This window comes from Rhinopithecus bieti, unplaced genomic scaffold (assembly GCF_001698545.2).
Source record: "Rhinopithecus bieti isolate Rb0 unplaced genomic scaffold, ASM169854v2 scaffold_7398, whole genome shotgun sequence".
In the NCBI taxonomy this organism is placed as follows: Eukaryota; Metazoa; Chordata; class Mammalia; order Primates; family Cercopithecidae; genus Rhinopithecus; species Rhinopithecus bieti.
This window is the reverse complement of record NW_016805783.1, coordinates 2,225,580-2,252,616: the sequence shown is the minus strand read 5'-3', so window position 1 is coordinate 2,252,616 and position 27,037 is coordinate 2,225,580. Positions and strand designations below refer to the sequence as shown.

Here is a 27,037-nt window from a genome sequence, read left to right as displayed (position 1 = left end):
TAAAGATTACCAGTCAAAAACTTTCTTATTCAATGTTTTGAGCTATTATTAGGATTTAACAAGTTAACTATGTAATATCTGCATGTTATAATTCAGTCAGTGACTTTAGGCAACTCACTCTATTTTGGGGACTGCAGAGAGTTGTCCATGCCGCAGAGCAAAACTTCCCGAGCAGTGTGTTACAGTCATGCAATTACTGATTCTTTAGGGCCACAGCCCCCAGGACCAAACACATCAGTCTTCGGTAGTCTTACACATTTACCTCCAGCATGTCAGGCAAAACCCCTTATTTTCTGTGCACATCCTTATGTGAGAAAGTTTGGGAAACACGGCTTTAGAGCCAATCTAAAGGAATTGTTCTTGACTTAGTTTTAGCAGCTAGGCAGCAGGGAACAGAACAACCAGGTTCTGAAAATTACTCATCTGAAAAAAATCCGATTTATCTGTTTACGTGACCAAGTGCTTAAAAAAGAAAAGAAAAGAAAAGAAATGTCAGGTTCACATCAGAGAGGGCAAGAAAAAGCTTGCAGAGTTATCTGAATTCAGAGTAGTCACACATATGGATCCCTGTCACTCCACACTTACAGATCCACATTCTACACAGCCTGCCTAGACATTCATCTCTCATACTTCTCAAAATAACTGTTGGATGAAAGCTACCTGTAAAATGCCAAGCGGTGTCCAGAAAGTATCATTGGTTTTATTGTTGTTGCTAGAAAATATACCTAAGATATGTCTCCGACCTAATGATGGGTAAGAATATCCTGCTATTAATTTGGACTTGGCAATTATAATATTGAATCCCTTGAAAGAAAATGCATAAACTTTAAGATTTTAGTGTTATGCAGAACTTAATATGACAACACTAGGAACATATCACCACATATTTAAATAGGTACTTTTGTTAAAAATTGTAGTTTCAGATGATAAAGCCTTTTTAACTAGACATAAAAGCTACAATTTTATGACTAGAGGTCATCTCTAATTTTCTAGGGTACTTTCTGATCCATATCTTTGTTTTGGATCATTGTAGCTAAATCTCTTCTCTTTTGTATTTTACCAAAACAGACAGATGGGTTTTTTAGATACCCTGTTTTTTCATATACTGGAAGATAAGAAATATCACATTGGTCTTTGTCTAGCAACAGTTTTGTAGGATGAGTTAATGTGTTTATCTTCATTGTAGAACGTATGGGTTCTTTAGTCATGGAGTAGAAATAGAGATGTCTATTTATTGTTAGCAATTATCTTCTGTGTTGTTCAAACTCTTTAACATTTTCCTTTTAGGAAGATTACTAAGCAGAGCTAACACGGAAAAATCTAATGGTATTGATGAAAATGGGAAAGATGAGAATACTATGAAAAATATATTTTCAAAAAAGAGGAAATTAGAAGTTGCGTGTTCAGATTGTGAAGTTGAAGTTCTCCCATTAGGATTGGAAACACATCCTAGAACTGCTAAAACTGAGAAATGTTCACCAAAGTTCAGTAATAATCCCAAGGAGCTTACTATGTAAGTAAGAGCTGAAGAACCCAGAGTAAATCTAAATTATCAATCAATTGGTTCATTTTGCTTCCCCTCTTTCTTTCTTTCCTCCTCATTTGTATTTATCATTTTGCTTCAAAGTTGTTAAGTCTAACACTTTGAGAAATCCAGGACATTTAAAAATGTAGCCAACGTACTATCCTCAGTGTTTCAGTTCTGGAATTTTACCTTATATGACTTCAGTCAGGTTTTTTATGGATGTCATAAGTTTTGCTGTTTTTTAAAATTTTCTATCATTTTATCTGCAAAGTTTTCATAGGTTCTCTTCCTTTTTTAAATGTACTTCAAAATTATTTAAAGTATTGTATTTACTTTCTCTGGGGAAAGGAGTAAACATATATGTTCTTACTTAGGTTGATTTCTAATAATTAAGGATATTTATGTAATAATGGATATTATCTATACTTCAATAAAGAGAATGAAAAGAATTTTAGTGATACAGAATAATTTTTTTTTCCTTTTAGGGAAACGAAATATGATAATACTTCAAGAATTCGGTATCATTCAGTTATTGGAGATCCTGAATCCAAGACAGCCATTTTTCAACACAATGGGGAAAAAATGGTAAAAACTGCAAAATGTAGATGGGACCCTTCTTTTCTTTTTTAATTTTTTTTTTTTTTTTTTTAACACAGTGTCTCACTCTGTCACCCAGGCTGGAGTGTAGTGGCACAGTCACAACTCACTGCAGCCACAATCTGGGCTCGAGTAATCCTCCTCCCTCAGTCTCCCAAATAGCTGGGACTACAGGTGCACAGCACCATGCCCGGCTCTTATTTAGTAGAGATGGGGTCTCACTATATTGCCCAGTCTGGTCTCCAACTCCTGAGCTCTAGCAGTTGTCGTGCCTCAGCCTCCCAAAGTTCTGGGATTATAAGCGTGAGCCACCGTACCCAGCTGATGGGGCCCTTCTGAGATATAAACTATTGCCTTTCTGTCCTTTACTTAGCTCAAAATGTTTGTGTTACTTTATAGTGTGTAGAATTTCTTTTATTGTTTTGGAATGGTGGACTGCGGAAATGTTAGGACCATGTTCTATTTACTTAGTATCATCCACGGCAGTTGGCGTGTTTCCAGCTTGGCTGTATGAGGAGAATGCTGGTCATGATCTGACAGTGTGCTCCACTGAGACCGATAGGTATCCCATTCTGAGAATTTGTAGGAGAAGCTAAAGTGTTCAGGAGTTAATAGTAATATATAAGAAAAGGGACAGAGTAATTTAGGTGAAGGAGAACAAGGTTTTTGTTTTGTTTTGAGATGGAGTTTTACTCTTGTTGCCCAGGCTGGAGTGCAATGGTGCGATCTCAGCCTACTGCAACCTCTGCCTCCTGGGTTCAAGCGATTCCCCTGCTTCAGCCTCCCGAGTAGCTGAGATTACAGGCGCCTGCCACCATGCCCAGCTAATTTTTTGTATTTTTAGTAGACACGGGGTTTCATCATGTTGGCCAGGCTGGTCTCAAACTCCTGACCTCAGGTGATCCACCCACTTTGGCCTCCCAAATTCCTGGGATTAGAGGCATGAGCCACTGTGCCCGGCCAAAGGTTTTAAGATGTATGAGAAAGAAGAGATGCAATCTTAGGAAAGATCATCTAGAAAACAATATTTTACATTGTAACCTCTGAGGGTACCCTTTGCATTGTGAACTAAGATTGGTCAGAGACTGAAACATAGAAGCAGAGAAAGAGAAAAGAGAACAGAGAGAGACATAATGGTAGCTTACTTTAGGGCTTGTTGATGAAAAGGAAAAACTCTTCTCTAGGTGTTATGCAAATATTTGCCCTCTGCCTGGTAATGGTACAGTAGCTACCTCAGGGTCAGAGAATTATGAAAAGATTGGCCATGGTGTCACACAGACTGAGGTTTAACCTCCAGCTCTGCTGCCTGCTAGCTGGGTGGTATTTCCATACATACATTTCTTTTATCTGTAAAAAGATAATAGTATATGTTTCTGAGTTAGGAGGATTAAATGAGATAAACATCAGCAACTTGCTTAGCATAATGCTTGGCATCCAACTAAGTGCTCAATACATGTTGACCATTCGCATACTGAGAACTTTCATAATAATAATATGGTCAATGTGTATTGAACACTTAGTTGGTTGCCAAGCATTGTGCTGAGCATATACCCCTCTTTTAAAGTTATCATTACTACTTAAAGTGACTGCAGTGTCTACAATGCGTAAGCACTATCAAATTCGTTAACCTTTCTTTGAGGTAGAGAGTAGCCAATGAGTGTTTTTCATCTTTACACAACTTACAGTTGAAGCCAAATTTGTAATCTAGTAATAACACTTTCTCAGTACTGAGGATGAATAGAATTGAGGGATACAGACAGATGCATTAAGATTTTAATTCCCAAAGAATTTCTTGACAGTCTTTATAACTGTGGCTTAATAAAGCACCTAGAAGTAGTACACAGTCAAAGGGGATGACACATTTTGGCTCCATTAGTCTAAAGACTCCTTATGATATCAGCTTTGAGGCTTTCAAAACGAATCTAGTACATATGGCCTATTGACACTTGATGATTGACACTTGATGAAAGAGGCCTAACTGCTAAATACTTTTGCCTGACCTGGAAAGTAAAGACATCTTCCTTGTTTTTTTAAGGAATTTGTTTCCTCGGAGTCTGTCACTCCAGAAGATAATGATGGATTTAAACCACCCCGAGAGCATCTGAACTCTAAAACCAAGGGAGCACAAAGTAGGCTTTGTTTCTTCTGTGAATGCCTACCTCTTTTGCCTGTTTCTCTGTCTCTTGCTCAATACCTGTAGCTCATTTTCCTAGATTCCATAATAAACATGCTGCATTTGTCAGAAAGGTTACAACTTGTCTACATAAGACATCAGCAAACTATTGTTTGTGGGCCAAATCTGGCCCTCTACCTGTTCAGTATGGCATGTGAGCTAAGAATGATTTTTACATTTTTAAATAGTTGAAAAAAATCAGAAGGTGATAATATTTTGATACTTGAAAATTATATGAAATTAGAATTTTAGTGTCCAGAAATAAAGTTTTGACCAGGTGCAGTAGCTCACGCCTGTAATCTCAGCACTTTGGGAGGCCAAGGCAGGAGGAGGGCTGCTTGAGGCCATGAGTCTGGGCAGTGTAGCAAGATCTTGTCTCAACAACAACAAAAAAAATAGCCAGGTGTGGTGGTGCACACCTGTGGTCTTAGCTACTCAGGGGGCTGAGGTGGGAGGATTGTTGAGGTCAGTAGTTTGAGGTTACAGTGAACTATGATTGTGCCACTGCACTGCAGCCTGGGCAACAGAGCAAGACCCTGTCCCAAAAAAAAATAAAATGTAAGTTTTATTGGAATACAGCCAGTTTGCATTACATATTGTCTGCTTCAACATTACAACAAGAGTTGAATAATCACAATAGAGACCACATGGCCAGCAAAGCCTAAAATATTTGCTATTTTGCCTTCTACAGAAGAACTTTTCTGGCCTCTGGTCTAATTGCCAGTAGTGACTTGATGCATGGCAAGAGGGGTGAGCTGGACAACTCTGACTCTCTGTGGTGTACAGGTGTTGTCCATGGCTTTGGAACCATTGTGCAAAGCAGCCACTTTCAAACTCTTTGTAGATGGCTTTAAAAATAAACACATATCACTCTCCTGCAGTTGCCTAGCCAATACTGCCACAGAGCATACTCAGCATGACTCTGGCAAAAGGCTAAAATATTGCCACCCTGAGTCCTTGTGTTTCAGAGTTACTAGTCCTTGCCGTAGTTAATATTACAACTGAACAAACCTTATTTTTGGTACTTTTGCATTTCACTGTGTCCTTCACAAGGCGACGTTGCTGAGACATGTCCATTTGTGAAGAATTGGTGAGCCACTGCTGCCTCTTCTCCCCTGCAACCCCAGCTCTCCACCTAATATTAAAGGATGGAGATTGGAGTAGACATGGCAGTTCCTTGATAGAAAAGGTTTATCGAGAAAGGGGATTTTGTGTATTATATTTATTTTATCATGCATGTGAACCACAATGCATACCGTTGCTTTTGGTTCTTTTGCCCTTTTCATTGAATACTACAATATATATAATGGGTACTCCAAAAGTCAAAAGCTATGTACTTTTTGTATAAAAAAATCCAGAGTTGCATTATGGCTTACATGTAACCCATGATTAAAATATGAGTACACATAGGAACAGCAGCCAACAACAACAGTGATGATTAAATTAAGAGCCTTAATTTTAAACAGGTATAATATCTTTGTGCCATTGAATTAGGTGGTCCAAGTAGCTTTGTGGCTCTTTTAAAATAAGTAATTTATACTTACTCCATCTGACATGCATTCATACCTTTATTTTTTTTTTAAGAGAGACAGCGACTCGTTCTGTCACCCAAGCTGGAGTGCAGTGGTGGGATCATAGCTCTCTGTACCTTCCAGTTCCTGGACTCAAACAGTCCTCCCACCTCAGTCTCCTGAGCAACCAGAACTACAGTCACACACCCCCTTGTTGTCTAATTTCTTTTTTTTTTTTTAATTTTTTTGTAGAGATGGGGTCTCACTTTGTTGCCCAGGCTGGCCTTGAATTCTTGGCCTCAAGCATCCTCCTGCCTTGGCCTCCCAAAGTGCTGGGATTACAGGCGTGAGCCACGAAGCCCAGCCATATTCATACTTTTGAATACTTTCAAAAAACCATTTTCCTTATTGGATAAGAAAAATGATTAAGCAGTGCATCTGCTTTTAAAGGATTATTGTTTACAAAAGTGTAATTATTGAATGGTCATCTAGTAAAACACCAAACACTAATATGTGCAAAACCCCCAGCAATACAGTTGTCACTGCTGGGACTTGTGGAAGGTGACTCTGTCAGGGTTAGGCCTTTTATTGGCAGCGTAAAGGCCTACAGTGCCTCCAAAACACCCACTCCATTATATTTATTTAGAATATACTTAAGTGCAGATTCCAGAATTAAAGAGAAGAAAGTCAGTTTATTAACAGTAGAGATTAAATATCGTAATGAAGAAGCAAGATGTAGATTCATAAAAAGGCATTTTTACGTAGTATAGAGAAGGCAGACTTTGGGATTCAAACATTTCTGGGTTTGTTACCCCAGTTCTCATTATTGTGGGTCAGATGAATTCCTTAATCCCTCAGAGACTCAAGGTTTCCTTTATATAATTAATACTACCTGCCTAACACATGGTAAGGATTGATAATTAAAGCACCTAGCGTCTAATTAGTGTTAATTTCAACACTATTGCTCAGCAAGTATATTTCCTGATGTTTCCTTCCAAAATATCTATTAGAGGACTCAAGTTCAAACCATGTTGATGATTTTGAAGATAATCTGCTGACTGAATCAGATGTGATAGATATAACTAAATGTAGAGAAGAAACTCCACCAAGGAGCAGATGTAACCAGGCGACCACATTGGATAATCAGAATATTAAAAAGGCAATTGAGGTTCAAATACAGAAACCCCAAGAGGGACGATCTACAGCATGTCAAAAACAGCAGGTCTTTTGTGATGAAGAGTTGCTAAGTGAAACCAAGAATACTTCATCTGATTCTCTAACAAAGTTCAACAAAGGGAATGTGTTTTTATTGGATGCCACAAAAGAAGGAAATGTCGGCCGCTTCCTTAATGTGAGTATAAGGGCTGAGATTCCTATTTCTGAACAACTGTTTTTCTATGCTACTTAACATAATTATGAGGAAAATAAGATAAACAGACTCTAAAGTCAGACCATCTGGTTAGAATTCCAGTCCTCCACTTGTATACTGTTGGATGTTTTACTTGACCTCTGATACATCATTTTCTACCTCTGTAATATGGGGACAAATGATAACTGTCTCAGGATGTTATGAGAATCTAATGAATTAAAATAAAGTGCTTAGAACAGTGCCAGCACATAGTAAACATTTGCTTTTTAAAAACTGTAAGAAATGGTGTATAAGAAAAGTATTTAAATATATCAGATTTAAATAAGCTCATTTACCTGAGTTGAAAAAAATGTATGGATAGGAAGTCATCAGTGAAATTAAATGTTGGCAGATATGTCCAAAGAATACTGCAGGGATTTAATGGTGTATTAATATGGAAAGACTGCCACAATATACTGTTTTTGGGGGTTGGTTTGTTTGTTTTGAGATGGAGTCTAACTTTGTCACCAGTGGCACAATCTTGGCTCACTGCAACCTCCACTTCTGTGGTTCAAGCGATTTTCATGCCTTAGCCTCCTGAGTAGCTGAGATTACAGGCATTAATGAATCCCATGATAAATGTGCAGAGCTGGCAGCTAGTGGGCAACAGAGCAATACTGGAATAGTGCTAATATGAGGAAATGGTATCATCTTTTTAGAAGCCTTGAAACGAAGGTACATAATGGCTGTCTTCAGCAGCGAAACTCGTTGCTTACAATATCTCCTCTTCAAAAGGCTTGTTTGTTACAGTGAAGTAAACATTAGGTTCTGTACATCTTCATGTTAAACTTACTTTGTGAAAACTTTTGTTAAAAAAAAAAAAAGCCATACCTTGAGAAATACTGTGCTCCCGTTCCCATGCCCCACTCCACCTTCTCTCTTTAGGTCATTTTATTCTTTTTTTTTTTTTTTTTGAAACTGAGTCTCGCTCTTTCGCCAGGCTGGAGTGCGGTGGTACGATCTCGGCTCACTGCAATCTCTGCCTCCTGGGTTCAAGCGATTCTCCCCATCAGCCTCCTGAGTAGCTGAGATTACAGGTGTGCACCACTATGCCTGGCTAACTTTTGTATTTTTAGTAGAGATACAGTTTCACCATGTTGGCCAGGCTGGTCTCAAACTCCTGACCCCAAGTGATCTGCCCGCCTTGGCCTCCCAAAGTGCTGAGATTACAGGTGTGAGCCACCGCACCTGGCCTTATTTCTCCCGCCCCCCACTCCCTTTTTTTTTTTTTTTAACCATAAAACATATAGCATATTATATTCACTGTTCTATACTTTGTTTTTCAGATTAACAGCATATTGGGCCAGGTGTGGTGGCTCATGCCTGTAATCCCAGCACTTTGGGAAGCTGAGGCAGGTGGATCACTTGAAGTCAGAAGTTCAAGACCAGCCTGGCCAACATAGTGAAACCCTGTCACTGCTAAAAATACAAAAAAAAAAAAAAATTAGCCAGATGTTGTGGCACATGCCTATAATCCCAGCTACTTGGGAGGCTGAGGCATGAGAATCACTTGAACCCAGGAGGTGGAGGTTGCAGTGAGCCAAGATCATGCCGCTGCACTCCAGCCTGGGTGACAGAGTGAGACTCCGTCTCAAAAAAAAAAAAAAAAAGTATATTGTGGCAATCTTTCCATATTAATACCCAGAGCTTCTCATTCTTTTTATTTGTACACTTTTGTTTATAGCCACATAGAATTCTATTGTGTACCAAAGTTTATTCAACCAATCCACTTTAGGCAAATATTTGGGTTATTTCCAAACCTTTAGCATTAAAAACAATGCTCAATGAATAATTTTACACATGGAAACATATGCAGATGAATCTGTGGAATACAATTCTAGATATGAGATTGCAGAATCAAAAGACAAATGCATTTATAATAATGATAAATTTTGATATATTTTATAGGGATTTGTCCCATTTTTGCATTTCTAACAGCAACATATAAAAGTGTCAGAACAGGGCTTTTCTGAATGGGTTCCCACTATTAACAGCAGCTGTGATATTTTATACATGAACAAAAAAAGAACAAAATCTGTGTGATATATTAAAAACAGAATGGTATTCTAATGCAAAAGCACAAGGCATCAGACTTTATGCTATTTCTAACCTTTGTGTTTATTTTTATTTAACAGCATAGTTGTTGCCCAAATCTCTTGGTACAGAATGTTTTTGTAGAAACACACAACAGGAATTTTCCACTGGTGGCATTCTTCACCAACAGGTTTGAAATTGATTTTGCTTACTTAATTCTGAGGAAATTGTGACTTTAAAAATAACAATAGAGGACTGAGTGCCGTGGCTCATACCTGTAATCCCAGCACTTTGTGAGGCCAAGGCTGGGAGATAGTTTGAGCTCAGGAGTTTGAAACCAGCCTGGGCCACATGCCGAGATCCTGTCTTTACTAAAAAAAATACAAAAAGTTCGCCAGGTGTGGTGGCCAGCTACTTGGGAAGCTGGGGTGGGAGGATCACTTGGGTTCAAGAGGTAGAGTTTGCACCGTCTCAAAAACTGATAATTACAATAGAAAAATATTTTAAAGAAGATATATACTATAGCCCCAAATATCTGGTACTGTAGAATATTAAATTATCCTAAACTGTTCCTATTCAATAAGATTTTGAGGCCGGTCACGGTGGCTCAAGCCTGTAATCCCAGCACTTTGGGAGGCCGAGACGGGCAGATCACAAGGTCAGGAGATCGAGACCATCCTGGCTAACCCGGTGAAACCCCATCTCTACTAAAAAATACAAAAACCTAGCTGGGCGAGGTGGCGGGTGCCTGTAGTCCCAGCTACTCGGGAGGCTGAGGCAAGAGAATGGCGTAAACCCGGGAGGCGGAGCTTGCAGTGAGCTGAGATCCGGCCACTGCACTCCAGCCTGGGCAACAGAGCGAGATTCCGTCTGAAAAAAAAAAAAAAAAAAAAGATTTTGAACACCTGAAATTTCAACTCTTATTCCCACTTAGAATGAATGCCTGAAAGGACTGAAGATATCAGGTATCACCCAGTTCCACTCGGGATAAATGATGCAGAGTGCTACATAATCTTTAATTCAGAGCCATTCCACAGCTACTTCCACACTGCAGGCCTCAACACATGACTGGGTCCCACTGTTGGCAAAATATACTTCCTTCCTCATATTGATAGATTCCTGCTTAACATTGTAGTAGATTTGAAATAAAACTCAAATGGTTATTCTTAATAAAAGGTCATTCCTAATTGGTGGGTGTCAGGTGAGAGAATAGATCATATTTTTGAGGATGGTTAATGTTAATATGAAAATTGATATAATTTGGTTCATTGGTAGTTATTTAGGGTATTTTATGATTCTTTTCAAATTTCTGCTTTCTAGGTATGTGAAAGCAAGAACAGAGCTAACATGGGATTATGGTTATGAAGCTGGGACTGTGCCTGAGAAGGAAATCTTCTGCCAATGTGGGGTTAATAAATGTAGAAAAAAAATATTATAAATATGTAGCTAATGCCTGTTTGTGAAATTAGCTTATTAGGCTGAAATTAAAGCCATGCAAAAGAAGGTCTAGGTCCATCAAGGTAATTCCCCTCTGTTTTCCTTTGTCATGGGGTTCATATTTTATTTCAGATTTTATTTGTGTGACTTAGAAATTCCAAGAACACAATTAGGACATTTTCATACACATAGGGTATCTCGTTCACTGCTGTGCTACTTTACATGAGTAGGAGAGAAGTGTATATTTTATATGAAATACCACTGTACAACTTATAATTTATTTACAAATTATATATTAAGAGAAACAAATGTCATAACAGAACTCAGCTGTTTCTATTGCTTTTGTGACTGTTACCTTTTAGTTCATGCCCCCCCCCGGAGGGCTAAATTTCACATTTTTACCTACAAAATTGATTTTTAATTCCTGGCAAATCATTTACCATTATGAGCTACAAGGTGGGCAACAGCACCTGAGGAACTAATTTTATGCATGGTACTCCCAAGTATTTTAACACTTGTTGGAGAAGCAATATCTGGATCCATAAAACACTGTCCCATCAACCTTGTGAGTGAAGAGAGGGAGAACCTCTTCTGTAAGTAAGATTCTGGCAAACTCTTTGAAATGAATCTTCTTTTCCACAGATTTTCTCTACTCTTTCAATACAAAAAGATAGGAGAAGAGGGAATAGAAACCTGGAAGAACTTGAATATTTTTGTTCTAGGTAGAGTTAGAGATACAGTTATTGAAAAGGAAACCTAGAAAGTAGTCAAACTTGGCTTATTTAGGCCAGAAGTAATTGGGCTGGGCAAAAATTTCACTTAAAAAGCACAAGAAGGCCAGGCATGGTGGCTCACACCTGTAATCCCAATACTTTGAGAGGCCGAGGCAGGCGTATTACTTGAGCCTAGGGGTTTGAGACCAGCTTGGACAACATGGCAAAACCCTGTCTCTACAAAAAAATGCAAAAGTTAGCCTGACATGATAGCATGTGCCTGTAGTCTCAGCTACTCAGGAGTGAGGTGGGAGGATCATTTGAGCTCGGAAGGTCAAGGCTGCAATGAGATGTGATTTCACCATAGTACTTCCAGACTGGGCGATAGAGCAAGACCCTGTCTCCAAAAACCAACACAGCACTCACACACACACACATGAAAACAATTCTGAACTGTGAAATCTGAAACAGCCCCTTGGTATCTCCTGGGCATGATTTGCAATTTTTTTTTTTTTTTTTAACAGAAAAAAGGGAAAGAATAAGTACTTTACCATAGGTTACTTGGCCCTAATCATCTATCTATTGGAAAAGGGGACTGGGAAGCCCAAGCAGACTGGGAAACCAGACAGCTAGGGAAAGGAGCAAAACATTAGCCCCCCAACCTACAGAAGAGGAAAGTTGAGAAATCCATTTATTCACCATAAAGATGCAAGAATTTCAGGCAATGCACTAAAATGAAGTGGGTGGGGGAAACAAAAAAACCTGATCAGTACGGGAACTATTTTTGTGCAAAAGGGAATATTATGGATCAGTCCGTATTTCTTTAAGCTCTGCCTGTGGAGTCCATTTGACCTTCAGGAATATGAGATACTCTGTCAGTTTTATCTTGGAGAAATTTCTCCTAAAATCTTAATGTGCTTTAGTCTGGACTGGTCATAGCTATCATCTTCCATCAGTACCCCAGAGATTCTCTTTGTCTTTTATGTCAGATCTGTTTCCAGTTAGATCCCATTATTTTCCTTTTCCTTGGTTTACTCTTCCACATATTGGTAAAGCTCTTCTAATAGCTTTTGAAAAGGAAAAATGAGAAGTAAATGTTTTGAATCTCTGTGTGTTTGACAATGTCTTTATTTTACCCTTACACTTGATTGCTGTTTTGGTTGGCAAGGTATAGAATTCTTTAGTGGTCTCCAGGCCTAGTTTTGAAGACATCTGCTAGCTTTCAGTGCTGCTGCTGTGGAGTCTGAAAATGTACTGTCTTCTGGCTTCCAGGGTGACTACTGGAAATCGAATGCCATTCTGTTCCTTCTCTTTTGCATAATCTGTTTTTATCTCTCTTGAAGCTTATAGGTTTATCTTCGTCTCAATGTTCTGTCCCTGTTAAGAGTCCATTTTCATCCTTTGTACTAGGTGCCTGGTGGGATCATTCAGTCTGAAACTAATGATTTCCCATCTCTTCTCTCTTTCTGGAATTCCTATTTTCCAGATGTTGGACCTCCAGAGTTTGATCTCTAATTTTCCTACCTTTTCTCTTAACTTTCAGCTGTGTCTTCTTGCTAGGACCTTTTCCTAGGACCATTTCTCAATTTAATCTTCCAGTTCATCTGTTGCATTTTATTTTTCTAGACTCATATTGTCTCATATTTTTAATTTCTAAGAGCTCCCCTTCTCTGAATATTTTTTTAATAGCATCCTATTTTGGCTTATAGTTGCAGTATTTTATCTCCTTGAAGATGTTTGTATGTTTATGTATGTATATGCACACACGTATACATACACATACATGCATCTCTATATTCTTTCTGCATAATCTGTGTCCTCCAGAGTTTGTTTCTTCGTTGCCCCTATATGTTTGTTTTGGTCTCGTTCACATTACAGGCTTTCCTCAGAATTAATGGTCTTGGTAGTCTACTCATATTTAAGTGTGGAACACCAAAAAGCTTACTGTAAACTGAGTGTGTGGTAAAGGGCTCTTTGTTTTTCTGTGACCTACCTGAGCTATTTTGCTGGGGAACACCCTAATGTCAGTCTCTTTAGGGCCTTTCATTTTGGCCTACAAGAAATACTCTTCCATCCTCCTGCGTGGAGGGCAAAAAATAATAATAATAATAATTGGCTGCTAGGGTCTGCTCACTTCCCTGTTTTGCAGACCCCACACTCTTCTGCAATTCATTTCATTTTTCATAGTTGTCAAGACTATACAAATTGTCCTTTTTAATGTTTCTCTCTTCTGCTATCCCTAGTTGGCAGTCTTCTTTACAACCTGCTGAAAGTGGAAGACCTCCAGTTTTCCTTTGATTAATTCCTCAGCAAACCACCAACTATTTTATGTTTTTTTTCCAGAACAACTATTTTTAAACTATAAGTATATGCATTTATATTCTCTACCTGTTTGTTAGATTCACTGAAAACCTCATCTTATATGGTGCTCTGTACCCTATGGGTGCTAAAGGCTTGCTACTATCAACTGGATTTAGGATCAGTTAATTCTGCGTCCTTTTAAGATATGCTTTTTTAGGCCAAATTCAGTATGATAATTTTTTTTTTTTTTTTTTTTTTTTTTGAGACGGAGCCTTGCTCTGTCCCCCAGGCTGGAGTGCAGTGGCATGATCTCGGCTTACCCGTGATCTCCCGGGTTCAAGCGATTCTCCTGCCTCAGCCTCCCCGGAGAAGCTGGGATTACAGGTGCCCGCCACCAAGCCCGGCTAATTTTTGTATTTTTAGTAGAGATGGGATTTTGGCCAGGCCAGTCTCGAACTCCTGACCTCGTGATTTGCCCACCTCCGCCTCCCAAAGTCCTGGAACTGCAGGCGTGAGCCACCGCGCTCTCCCGGCCAGTATGATAAAGTTTTTAGGAGGAATCATCAGGAGAGTGATTGTTTCTCCTGCTGAGTCTTGGGTGGAGTAGGAAAGCCTGGCATTTGGGGGTTTTTTGTTGTTTTTGAGACGGGAGTCTCGCTCTGTAGCCCAGACTGGAGTGCAGTGGCTTGATCTCGGCTCACTGCAACCTCCTCCTCCCGGTTCAAGCGATTCTCCTGCCTCAGTCTCTGGAGTAGCTGGGATTACTGGCACGCGCCACCATGCCAGGCTAATTTTTGTATTTTTAGTACAGATGGGGTTTTACCATGTTGGTTAGGCTGGTCTTGAACTCCTGACCTCTTGATCCGCCCTCCTCGGTCTCCCAAAGTGCTGGGATTACAGGCGTGAGCCACCATGCCCGGCGTGTGGATTTTTTAAGCTATTCAAATTTAGACTAGACTTGAATCCGGAGCAGTGTGCGTGAGAACCCCTATCTGCACATCCAGCTTTCTCCGGGCTGGCTAGTGACTGAAAGCGACAGCCCAGATTTGAGAAAACGAAACCTAGTGCAGCCAGGGCACTTCCGGGATCTCGCTATCCGGACGCCACCCGCAGCTGCAGCAGAGCCATGGCCCAGGCGTCGCCGTTCCGACCCAAGAGGGTGGACGGCGCCGGCAGCCCGGAAGCCCAACCCGCGCAGGAATTGCTCATCCTTCCCACCGGTGTGTACCGCAGGGGCGGGCGGGCGCGGCTGGGCGGCGACGGGCCGGAGCAAGGGGCCTGCCTCCGGTCGTGGCCTCTTGGGGGCCCCGACCTGCCCCTACTCCGGGCCGGGGCCCCAGACGCCGGGGCCGCGCTGGACGAACTTGGCTCGGCACTCGCGTGCGTGTCGGGGGGCGCCAGAGGACAGGGCGCGGCCCGGGCCAGTTCCACGGGTGGCTCTGACTGCCCATGGTTTCGCGCGAGTGGCGGGCATGCTTCGGTTTACCTCTCCCGCGGGTGACACCACAACCGATGTCAACTCTCCTAGCGCCCCTCCACTCACAGGTAAACCAGGACAGTGGAGGGGCGCCCTGCTGCGGGGAGGCAGGGGCCGGCCCTCAGGGAAGAGCGGGGTCTCACGTTCACGGAGGACGTGACTGGAACCCGTCTCCTCCTCCCCAGTCCTTCCGGCCCTCTACTTGAGTGGGTGGGTCTTCTGACGGGTTCCTGCCCTTGCGTATGTTTAGTGCTCCTAACGGTGTGCCAGGCTCAGGGCAAGGTCCTGAGCATACGAAGATGAGTTAGGCAGGCCCTGCCCTAAGAGACTCTGCTAGGCAACTTTAATGAGGAGGTCAGAACCACAGAGGTACAGATGAGAGACTCCTGACTCCTGGTGTTCAGGGAAAGCTTTTTGAGGAGAGGATGCTCGGGCTTACCTTTTTTTGTTTGTTTGCTTTTGTTTTTTTGAGATGGAGTTTCGCTCTTGTTGCCCAGGCTGGAGTGCAATGGCGCGATCTCGGCCCACTGCAACCTCTGCCTCCCGGGTTCAACCGATTCTCCTTCCTCAGTCTCCCGAGTATGTGGGACTCCTGCCTCAGCCTCCCGAGTAGCTGGGATTACAGGCATGTGCCACCACGCCCGGCTAATTTTGTATTTTTAGTAGAGACAGGGTTTCTCCATGTTTCCTGGGCTTACCTTAAAGGGCAAGCCTCAGCCAAAGGTGGAAAAGTTGAAGGGGTGTTCCCAGCAGAGAAGATGACACAAATAAAGGCACCAAACCACAAAACGTCATACGTAAACATCATACGTGTCAACCATAAGTCAATCAGTTGGATATTTCATTCGCTGGTGTACATATGGACTGTAAGATGAGTCACAAGAGATGCGATTCCATCCTGACCTCTTCCGCAAACTCCAGACTGGTATAACCAACTTCTTCCAAGTCTGAAATGATCTCAAACTGAGTATGTCCCAAAGAGAATTCTTGTTTCCCCCACTCTACTCAGGTACTCCAAACCTGCTCAACCACCAGCCCATTCCATTCATCCAGTTGCTCCTCCCAAAAACCTCAGTGGCTCCTCAGGGCCTCTCTTTCCTCCCCACACCCCTTCTAATGTATCAGGCCAGCCAGTTCTATATTCAGCCTGACTGTATCTGAAACCTGACTGCTTCTCACTACTTCCATTACTGCCACCCAAGCCTACGCCATCATGATCTTCTGCCTTGACTATTGCTTTCCTGGCTTCTATTCTAGCCTTTAATACAGGCAGGCCTGCATAGCAGCCAAAATGCTTTTGAAAACAAAAGCAAATGTGATTCTCCTACTCAAAACCCACCAATAGTCTCCTATGACTCTCGCAACAACCTGTGAGCCCGGCCTACAGTTTACCCCGTGTCCTTATCTGATTTGACTCCTGCCCATCTTAATGACTCTGCTATCCTGCCATCTTGTAGGTCCTCTAAGCCACCAAAGCTGTCCCTACCTCAGGATCTTTCCATTTGCTATTTTCTGCAAGGAAAACTCATCGCCACATCATCCCATTTTCAGTTCCCGATCATATTCAGATGTCTGCTCATACACATCTTCCCTCAACCTTGCCTGCCCATCCTGTCTAAAAGAGCACCCCTTGCCCCTGCTCCTGTCACTCTCTACCTCGTTCTCCTGCTCTATTTTTCTCTATAGCACTTATCACTCACTACCTGGAAAACAAAACAAAACTTGTTTAATGCCTGTCTTTACCACACCACTGGCATGTAAATTCATCTTACTCTCTTCTATCCCTAGTGTCTAGACTGGTTGGCCTAATAGTAGTAGTAGGACATAGTAAGTACTCATTAAATATTAAATAATAGTAAGTTCTCATTAAATATTTGTTGAAGGAATGAATGTAGTTATATATAACACTGTGGAGCTTGACTTCTGTAGGTGATGGGGAAATGCGGGTAGATGTCCATTTCAGGTAGATCATTCTGACAGTAATATAGTACATTTCAGGTAGATCATTCTGACAGTAACCTCGTACATTTCCGGTAGATCATTCTGACAGTAACCTCGTACATTTCAGGTAGATCATTCTGACAGTAACATAGTACATTTCCAGTAGATCATTCTGACAGTAATGTAAAGAATGGAGTGGGGTCATGACAGGGAAAATAGAGACAAAGACAAGAGATCACTGGAATGGACTAGGTGAAAGACCCTGAGGGTAAGGCAGTCCACCTTCCACACCGCTGCCAGCATTGTCTTTCTCTTAAACACACATGGGCACACAAACACACATATACACATGTGAATGTGCACACACAGATCAGGTCATGGTCCTTCCAGTATTAATAAGCACGTACTGGCTGCAAGTACTACAAAAACAATTTGATGTAATTTAAGCATAAGGGATGCTTATTAGTAGTAAGCAGGATGACCAAACTCACAGACCCCCAGAGCACGGATGCTTTAGAATCTTACAGAAAGGGCTGAGGACTAGGACCTGAGAAGCCATTATAAACCAACACTCTCCTTTATCTCTTATTTCTGCATCTCTCAGTGTATCTGCTTTGTTCTTCTGTCTTTCTCTGGTCCAGTTTTCCTGGTAATGGTATAGAAGATGGCTGCCCTGGCAGCCTCTCAGTTTTTACATCTTCTTCTTTAAGAAACCAGCCCAATCTGAACTGAAATCTTCTATCCTGAATTCCATATATCTGAGAGATGGGCAGGACCTCTGGGACTATCAGCTATGTCTACAGGAATGAAGTACAAACATGCCTGCTGGGGGTCCTTGTGAGCTGAACAGATACCCTAAAGGAGTCCGTTGAACATCCTACCCTTTGGCTCCCCATGGTCCCTCCTCTATAACACACACATTCTTATTCCTATTTATACATTCTAAAGATGTTCCCAGTGATGCATTCTGTTCCCAGTAATGAATTCTAGGTACACCGAAACCAAATTCAGTCACACACAACTTCTGCCAAAGTCATATCTAGCCACTTCATCCTGAGATAATACGATGGAGCCATTCATTCTCCAAGGCCATTACCAAGTTCCTTGCCAAGCCTCTAGGTAATGTCTACTGTTTTGGTCTGTATCCAGTTCAGGTAGGCAATCACTGGACCAGTGATAAAATTGGCTTCTACACATCCAGCAAACAGTGGAAGAACTAAAATAGTAAACTGCAATAAATACTAACGATAAAAGGAGAAAAAAGGAGGAAATCTCCACACCAGCACCATAAATTAGTTACCAGCCCAGAACAAATCTATACTGGAAGAGAATTCTAAATGCAATGATAGGATTAGTGAATCCCATTCCATCTGTTTCACCCATTTCTTTAGCGGCAGAATGTGTTCCTTGGCCACCCTTCCTGGTTACCCCAGATTCTGTGCCCTGGGTGAATTGCCCTTGGCTGGAGGGCTTTAAGAGTAGAGGCTAGAGTCTTGGCTATCCATTTCCACATTGAAGTGGGCCTGCAGATTGCCAGAGAGACTAAGAATCACTGTGTTGTTTGAATTAGTCATAGTTCTCATAGTGCACACTTGTGATCTTTCTGTGGTTTCATTCTGTATAAACTTTCTTGGCTCTCAGTTTCATTTGTGAGAATTCTAAAATTCTGCAATCTTGTCAGGTCAGGCTCTGAGTCCTCAGGGTTGCTAAACCCCCTAGAAAGGAGCCTGGGGAGCCCTGCTGGCCATCACTATTCTTGGTGCCAGCTACAGATGAAAACCAATGGGCTCTTCCCTAAAATACTTCAGCCTTCATGACACACCATTAGGTATCTCTCCCTCTCTGAATCTGTACAATTCCTGATTCAGATGGTGAGGGATACCAAACTGTCCAAATGTATGTGGTCCATGAGTTTCGGATAACACATAGCAAGAGTTCAGATAGTGAGAGATGCCTGTCTGTGTAAAAGTCCTCAGCGTGGCTCCCCTAACTGCAGAGAATTACATGCTTCCTCCAGTCTAGAAGATTAAAAGAATTAGAAGAGCTGAAATCTATTAGGATGCTGTGATGTGGGGGGATTTAGCAGGAAAAAGCCACTAGGGAGAACCTGTGGGTCCCACCCCGCGTTTTTATCCATCTGCACAGGAGACAAACTCTGGGTCTAGCACAGCAATGTTGTCATCATATCTGTCTTGTTCTTCTCTGTATTCCCAGTTGGCAGACATTACAGACCACCTCTGTATTCCCAGATGCCGAGACTCTTGGAACCCAAGTACTTGGGAGTGCAGCTTACGTATCAGTGACTTGACAGCTCTGCCCAATGCACAGAAACAAGCAATGTTGTGCAAAAATGTTCAGCCCTTATGCAACAAGAGGCAGCTGCATATCCCGTCAGATAGTATCGCTTTTTATTTGGGGAGTCACCAACTTTTGTTTTGTTTTGTTTTGTTTTGTTTTTTGTTTTCTTTTTTTTTTTTTTGTGAGACGGAGTCTCGCTCTGTCGCCCGGGCTGGAGTGCAGTGGCCGGATCTCAGCTCACTGCAAGCTCCGCCTCCCGGGTTTACGCCATTCTCCTGCCTCAGCCTCCCGGGTAGCTGGGACTACAGGCGCCCGCCACCTCGCCTGGCTAGTTTTTTTTTTGTCTTTTTTAGTAGAGACGGGGTTTCACCGTGTTAGCCAGGATGGTCTCGATCTCCTGACCTCGTGATCCGCCCGTCTCGGCCTCCCAAAGTGCTGGGATTACAGGCTTGAGCCACCGCGCCTGACCTGCTTTTTGTTTTCTTTTGAGATGGAGTTTTGCTCTTGTTGTCCAGGCTGGAGTGCAATGGTGCGATCTCAACTCACTGCAACCTCCATCTCCCAGGTTCAAGCGATTCTCCTGCCTCAGCCTCCCGGGTAGCTGGGATTACAGGCATGCACCACCATGCCTCGCTAATTTTGTATTTTTAGTAGAGACAGGGTTTCTCCATGTGGGTCAAGCTGGTCTCGAGCTTCCAACCTCAGATGATCCACCTGCCTCGGCCTCTCAAAGTGCTGGGATTACAGATGTGAGCCACCACACCTGGCCCCACCGGCCTTTTTTAAGCCTGTACTTTACAAGTTTTAATGTCTGTTTTGAGTGTGTTTTTAAATAAGAACACAGTATTCTATCAAAGTAGATTTTGGGTCTGAGGTGATTAGAATATTGGGATGTTCTTCCCCCAGTTTTATCCTAGGGCAGGGGACTTTGTGTTGTCAAATATTAAAATATATTCTAAAACATTGAAAATTTTAAGTGTAGCATTGTTCAACGGAATAAAACAGAAGCATAGGAGGAACAGATCCAAGTATATGAAAAGGAGATTTTAAATTAGTGGCTAACCATTATGAATATAAGTTAGATTCCCATCTCATTCATTACAAAGCAGTTTATTCCATGTTAATTAATAGTTTAATTCTTTTTGTTTCATTTTGTTTTGTTTTGTTTTGAGAAGGAGTTTCGCTCTTGTTGCCTAGGCTGGAGTGCAGTGGTGCGATCTTGGCTCACTGCAACCTCCTCCTCCCAGGTTCAAGCGATTCTCCTGCCTCAGCCTCCTGAGTAGCTGGGATTACAGGTGCCTGCCACTATGCCTGGCTAATTTTTGTAATTTTACTAGAGAGAGGGTTTCACCATGTTGGTCAGGCTGGTCTCGAACTCCTGACCTCAGGTGATACACTTGCCTCGGCCTCCCAGAGTGCTGGGATTACAGGCATGAGCCACTGCACACGGCCAATATTTTAATTCTAAAGATAAATTAAGGCAGGGCATGGTGCCTCATGCCTGTAATCCCAGCACTTTGGGAGGCTGAGGCAGGAGGATCACTTGAGCCTAGGAGTTCAAAACCATCCTGGACAACATGACAAGACCCCTTCTCTACAAAAAAATTTAAAAATTAGCTGGATGTGGTGGCATGCACCTGTAATCCCAGCTACTTTGGAGGCTCAGGTGAGAGGATCACTTGAGCTGGGGAGGTTGAGGCTGCAGAGAGCCATGATCATGCCACTGCACTCCAAGCTTTGGTGACAAGGCAAGACCCTGTCTCAAAATAAATAAATAATAAATTAATTAAAATAAATTAAAATTCTAGAAGAAAACAGAGGTGTTTTCTATGTCCATCTCACCCAAGAGCAGAAATCATAAAATAAATGATTGTTGTAATTTCATCAAGTAAAACACTTAAACATTCTGTATATCAAAGAACATTATAAACAAAGTTAAAAGACCACATATATGACTAACAAAGGGTTAATATCCTGACTGTTATAAACCAACAAGAAAATAGTAACTCAACAGAAAAATGGGCTAAGGACATGAGTGCCTTAGAGAAGAAACGGAATTGCCATGTTACTGCATGTTACATTCGTAAGTCCAGATTATGATCCACTTCTCTCTGCACTTCGTGTTCTTTCCTTTGACTTCATCATCTAACCTTCTGTCCTAACTGTACCTTGATAATACATTTATTTGTTTGTTTGTTTTGAGACGGAGTTTCACTCTTGTTGCCCAAGTCGGAGTGTAATGGCGCAATCTTGGCTCACTGCAACCTCTCCCTCCCAGGTCTAAGGGATTATCCTGCCTCAGCCTCCCGAGTAGCTGGGATAACAGGCATGCACCACCACACCTAGCTAATTTTTTTTTTTTTTTTTTAATGTAGTAAAGACGGAGTTTTCACCATGTTGGTCAGGCTGGTCTCGAACTCCTGACCTCAGGTGATCCACCCACCTTGGCCTCCCAAAGTGCTGGGATTATAAGCATGAGCCACTGCACCCAGCTGATAACATGTTTTTTTGGTTGAGTAGGCAGAGACCCTCTCTTTTTTTTTTTTTCTAAAAGTTTTCTTTTCTGTCTGTGCCCATTTATTCTTCCAAATAATCACCTTTTCAAGTTTTTTAAATGACCTTCTTTGGATTTTCATTGAAATTACATTAAATTTAAAACTTATTTGGGGGTGGAATTGACATCATTACTGTATCCAGCCTTCCTTTCCTGGAGCACAGTATTTCTGTTTATCAAGATCAACCTTTTTTTTTCTGAGACGGAGTTTTGCTCTTGTCGCCCAGGCTGGAGTGCAGTGGCGCAGTCTCATCATCTAACCTTCTCTCCTAACTGTACCTTGATAATATGTTTATTTGTTTGTTTGTTTTGAGACAGAGTTTCACTCTTGTTGCCCAGGCCAGAGTGCAATGGCTCAATCTTGGCTCACTGCAACCTCAGCCTCAAGTGATTCTCCTGCCTCAGCCTCCTGAGAGCTGGGACTACAGGCGCACACCAACACGACCAGCTAATTTTTTAGTACAGACGGGGTTTCACCATGTTAGCCAGGATGGTCTCAATCTCCTGACTTTGTGATCTGCCCGCCTTGGCCTCCCAAAGTGCTGGAATTACAGGCATGAGCCACTGTGCCCAGCCAAGATTGACCTTCTTAAACAACTTTGTCATCATGTGCTTCCCCTGCTCAGACATCCTCCTTGGCAGCTTTTAACCACATGTTTCTCAAATCCTTTCCCAGCTTCCTGTGCAGCCTCTCCTTCTCAGCCTGGCTGCCTACTGTCTCAGCTCAGGTATCTGGGCCTTTTCCCACATGGCTGCTTCCCTCTACAGTGTTCCTCCTACCCCATACCCCACCCCATCTTCCCCTCCTCTCCAGGTTGTACCAGCTCCAGGCCCCTGCCCTTGACAATACTCCTTCCCGCGAGGAGCACTTCCTCTGCTACCTCCTTAAGCATGTATTGGATTTCCCACTCACTTGGCAGTTGCACTACTTTGTGACACTTAATTCTGCCATTTTATTGTCCTAATTGCTATTTAGTCTCCTTGTTTAGCTTCTTGCAGACACCAGTTCTGTCTCACAACATTTCTTTATGTCCTCTGCTCTACTGTTCACTAGAGGAGCCTCCCACCACAGATAGCTGTTGAGCACTTACAATGTGGCTGGTCCTATTGAGACATGCTATAAGCACAGAATACACACTGGATTTCAAAGACTCTGTACAAAAGAATGAATTAATAACTTTTATATTGACTAAACGTTGAATGGATGTAAGTTCTCTGACATATTTGGTTGCATAAACACATTATTAAAATTACCTTCACCTGTTGCTTTTTTGTTTTTGTTTGTTTGTTTGTTTCATTTTTGAGACAGAGCCTCACTCTGTCGCCCAGGCTGGAGCGCAGTGGCACAATTTCAGCTCACTGCAGCCTCTGCCTCCTGGGTGCAAGCAATTCTCCTGCCTCAGCCTCCCGAGTAGCTGGAATTACAGGTGTGTGCCACCATACCTGGCTAATTTTTTTGTATTTTTAGTAGTGACGGGATTTCACCATGTTGGCCAGGCTGGTCTTGAACTCCTGAACTCTGGTGATCCACCCGCCTCAGCCTTCCAAAGTGCTGGGATTACAGGTGTGAGCCACCATGCCCAGCCTCTTTTTTGATTTTTTAAATGAGGCTCATAGAAAGTTTTCAGTGATATCTGTGGCTCACATTTGTGTCTTGTTTTATGTTTCTGTTGGACAACATAAGTCTAGAGTGCACAACATAGTGACTCAAACACAAGAAATGCTCTCAGGCTGGGTGCAGTGGCTGACACCTGTAATCTCAGCACTTTGGGAGGCCAAGTCAGGCTGATCTTGAGCCTAGGAGTTTGAGACCAGCCTGGTCAACATAATGGGACCCCCATCTCTAAAAACAATACAAAAATTGGCCAGACATGGTGGTCTGTATCTGTGGTCCCAGCTACTGAAGTGGGAGGGTGAGGTGGGAGGATCACTGTGAGCCCCGGAGGTAGAGGTTGCAGTGAACCATCATTGCGCCACTGCACTCCAACCTGAGTGACAGAGCGAGACTCTGTCAAAAAAAAAAAAAAAAGATGCTCTCAAATTTTTGGTTGTTAGACATGAATGAAAAAAACAGCTAGCTCATTCCATCTGAGCAGTTTTCACTCTATCTCACCCTTTTTTCTTGCTTAGTGGGAAGCTGGGGACTACTAATTTGTGTCCCCGCTAGATGGGACCCAAATCCAAGAAACAGAAATTAAAGAAGAAACTGATCAAAATGTGAAATAAACGCTAGCTCCAAATGCAGCCTTCTGACTTTGTAAAATGAAAGACCTAACTTAAAGAGACAGAGAAGAGATTTGGATAACAAAAGAGACTTAGGGATCACTTAGGCAGTTAACCTCATCTAAATTGAAAACTTTCCCCATTAAATGGTAAAATAAATCATTGTTTCAAAACTAAAATTTGAAAATTAAAAATAAAAGCTGTTTTCTACTACAGAAAATCAAAGGAAGTAAGAGGATGAGCATTGCAATGGGCAAAAAAATCTTAAACGAATTCTTGTGGCCAAATACAAATAACCAGTTCAAGGCCGGGCGCGGTGGCTCAAGCCTGTAATCCCAGCACTTTGGGAGGCCGAGACGGGCGGATCACAAGGTCAGGAGATCGAGACCATCCTGGCTAACCCGGTGAAACCCCGTCTCTACTAAAAAAATATAAAAAACTAGCCGGGCGAGGTGGCGGGCGCTTGTAGTCCCAGCTACTCAGGAGGCTGAGGCAGGAGAATGGCGTAAACCCGGGAGGCGGAGCTTGCAGTGAGCTGAGATCCGGCCACTGCACTCCAGCCTGGGCGACAGAGCAAGACTCCATCTCAAAAAAAAAAAAAAAAAAAAAAAAAAATTAGCTGGCTGTGGTGGCATGCACCTATAGTCCCAGCTACCTGAGAGGACCACTTGAGGTCGGGAGTTCAAGGCTGCAGTGAGCCACTGCATTCCAGCCTGGGCAACTGAACAAGCCTCTTGTCTCTACATTTTAAAAAGAAGAAGTTATCCTCATTATTAGGCATTTAGAAATGAACTCATTAGTTATTTTCTTTTGTTAGCACATTAAAAAATAAAAAATAAATAGCTTTTCCACTTGGGTCCCCAATTTTTTATCTCTCTGGGAATTAAAAATCTCTCATAAAAACAAGTGCCCTACCTTCTACTTTAAGACTGGAAGAGGAGTTAGTGAGACCAAGAAATTCCACTTTTCCATTTCTCACCAGGGATGTTACTTATAGGTGTCTTTCAGGTTGCAGAANTGGGAATTAAAATCTCTCATAAAACAAGTGCCCTACCTTCTACTTTAAGACTGGAAGAGGAGTTAGTGAGACCAAGAAATTCCACTTTTCCATTTCTCACCAGGGATGTTACTTATAGGTGTCTTTCAGGTTGCAGAAAAGATGGAAAAAAGGACTTGTGCACTCTGCCCCAAAGATGTCGAGTATAATGTGCTGTATTTTGCACAATCAGAGAATATAGCTGCTCATGAGAATTGTTTGGTAAGTTACTTGAAAACATACTTCAAAGTACATGAGTACTTTTAGTGTAGGACACACAAGAATAAACAACACTTTGGATACAGAGAATAACAAGTTGGCCATGGTTTGGGCTTTTAGGTGAAGATTGGGGAGCATTTTTTTTTTTTTTTCCTTGAGATGGAGTCTCGCTCTGTTGCCCAGGCTGGAGTGCAGTGGCACAATCTCGACTCACTGCAAGCTCCGCCACCCGGGTTCACGCCATTCTCCTGCCTCAGCATCCTGAGTAGCTGGGACTACAGGCGCTCACCACCATGCTCGGCTAATTTTTTTATATTTTTAGTAGAGACGGGGTTTCACCATGTTAGCCAGGATGGTCTCGATCTCCTGAACTCGTGATCCGCCTCGGCCTCCCAAAGTGTTGGGATTACAGGCGTGAGCCACCATGCCCGGCCTGGGGAGCATATTTTTCTGACTTTGAACTGTTTCAGAACTTATCACCTCTGATTACTGGTAATTTTATTTGTAAGTGGTTAAATACACAAAGAGAAAGAATTGTGCTGAAGAAGCGTCTTTATAGATATTTTAATGAAATATTTAAAATATAGCAGGCACTGATAGATCTTCTACCCAGATATAATTTATATCAAAGTCTACAGATTTCTGAGATTTATCCATGTTGGTAAACATAACTCTAAGTCTTTCATTTTAAATACGATGTTCGATTTCATGACTATCTCACCATTAACTGTTCTGTGAATGGGCATTCAGTTTTTCCAGTATTGTTTTCTATGACTAACAAGTTGTCATGAACATTCTTGTCTAGGTCTCCTTTTCATGTGAGAATTTCCCTCGTGTAGGCTATATGGCTAAGAGCAGAACTGTTAGGCACAGGAATGGGGTGTTTTGTACTTCACTAAGTATGCCAAATTGTTCTTCAAAGAGATTGTACCATTTAATACACCTAACTTACCAAACATCATAGCTTAGTCTAGCTCACCTTAAACATGTTCAGGACACTTACGTTAGCCCACAGTTGGGCAAATCATCTAACACAATGCCTGTTTTATAACAAAGTGTTGAATATCTCAAAAAATTTATTGAATACTGATTGAAAGTGAAAAACAGAATGGTTTATGGGTACTCGAAGTACTATTTCTACTGAATGCATGCACTATTGTAAAGTTAGAAAAAACTGTTAAGTTCAACCATTGTAAGTTGGGGACCATCTGTATAAATGAAGATATGTGTAGATTATACGAAAATACTATGCCTTTTAGATAAGGGAAATTGAGCATTCACGATTCTGGTAGCCTCGGGGGTTCCTGGAACCAATCCCCTGCAGACACTGCGGGATGACTGCACTGTGGCTTTAACTACTAGCCTTGGCTGTTATTTTGGCACTTTGAATTTGTGGATCAGCTTTTCATGTTTGACCAAAATTCCTCTTGGAATTTTGATTGGAATTGCATTGCCTTTATAGATGAATTTGGGAAAAAAATAGACACATTCATATATTATAATATATTATAAATAATTAATATAAATAATCAGAGAGACAGACCCTGTTAATGGATGGGAAAAAGACACATTCACATATTATAATATATA

At 41.8% G+C, this 27,037-nt stretch overlaps 2 protein-coding genes across 6 annotated transcripts in view; both read left to right on the top strand.

Annotated features, from left to right (window-relative positions):
* SETDB2 (SET domain bifurcated histone lysine methyltransferase 2) overlaps positions 1 to 10,999 on the top strand; it is a 51,672-nt gene extending 40,673 nt beyond the window's left edge. For all 4 annotated transcript variants that reach the window (XM_017873765.1, XM_017873766.1, XM_017873767.1 and 1 more), the window contains 6 exons: positions 1,288 to 1,513; positions 2,011 to 2,110; positions 4,158 to 4,251; positions 6,817 to 7,157; positions 9,350 to 9,438; positions 10,569 to 10,999. In XM_017873765.1, coding sequence (XP_017729254.1) covers positions 1,288 to 1,513; positions 2,011 to 2,110; positions 4,158 to 4,251; positions 6,817 to 7,157; positions 9,350 to 9,438; positions 10,569 to 10,686 — 968 coding nt within the window. In that variant the 3' untranslated portion in view covers positions 10,687 to 10,999. The remainder of the gene's footprint in view (positions 1 to 1,287; positions 1,514 to 2,010; positions 2,111 to 4,157; positions 4,252 to 6,816; positions 7,158 to 9,349; positions 9,439 to 10,568) is intronic.
* A 3,435-nt stretch (positions 11,000 to 14,434) lies between these two features.
* Positions 14,435 to 27,037, top strand: part of PHF11 (PHD finger protein 11) — a 34,974-nt gene continuing 22,371 nt past the window's right edge. The window contains exons 1-2 of one of the 2 annotated variants that reach the window (XM_017873773.1): positions 14,435 to 14,919; positions 25,329 to 25,450. In XM_017873773.1, the coding sequence (XP_017729262.1) occupies positions 14,826 to 14,919; positions 25,329 to 25,450 (216 nt within the window). In that variant the 5' untranslated portion in view covers positions 14,435 to 14,825. The remainder of the gene's footprint in view (positions 14,920 to 25,328; positions 25,451 to 27,037) is intronic. The other variant, XR_001885936.1, reaches the window with a different exon arrangement.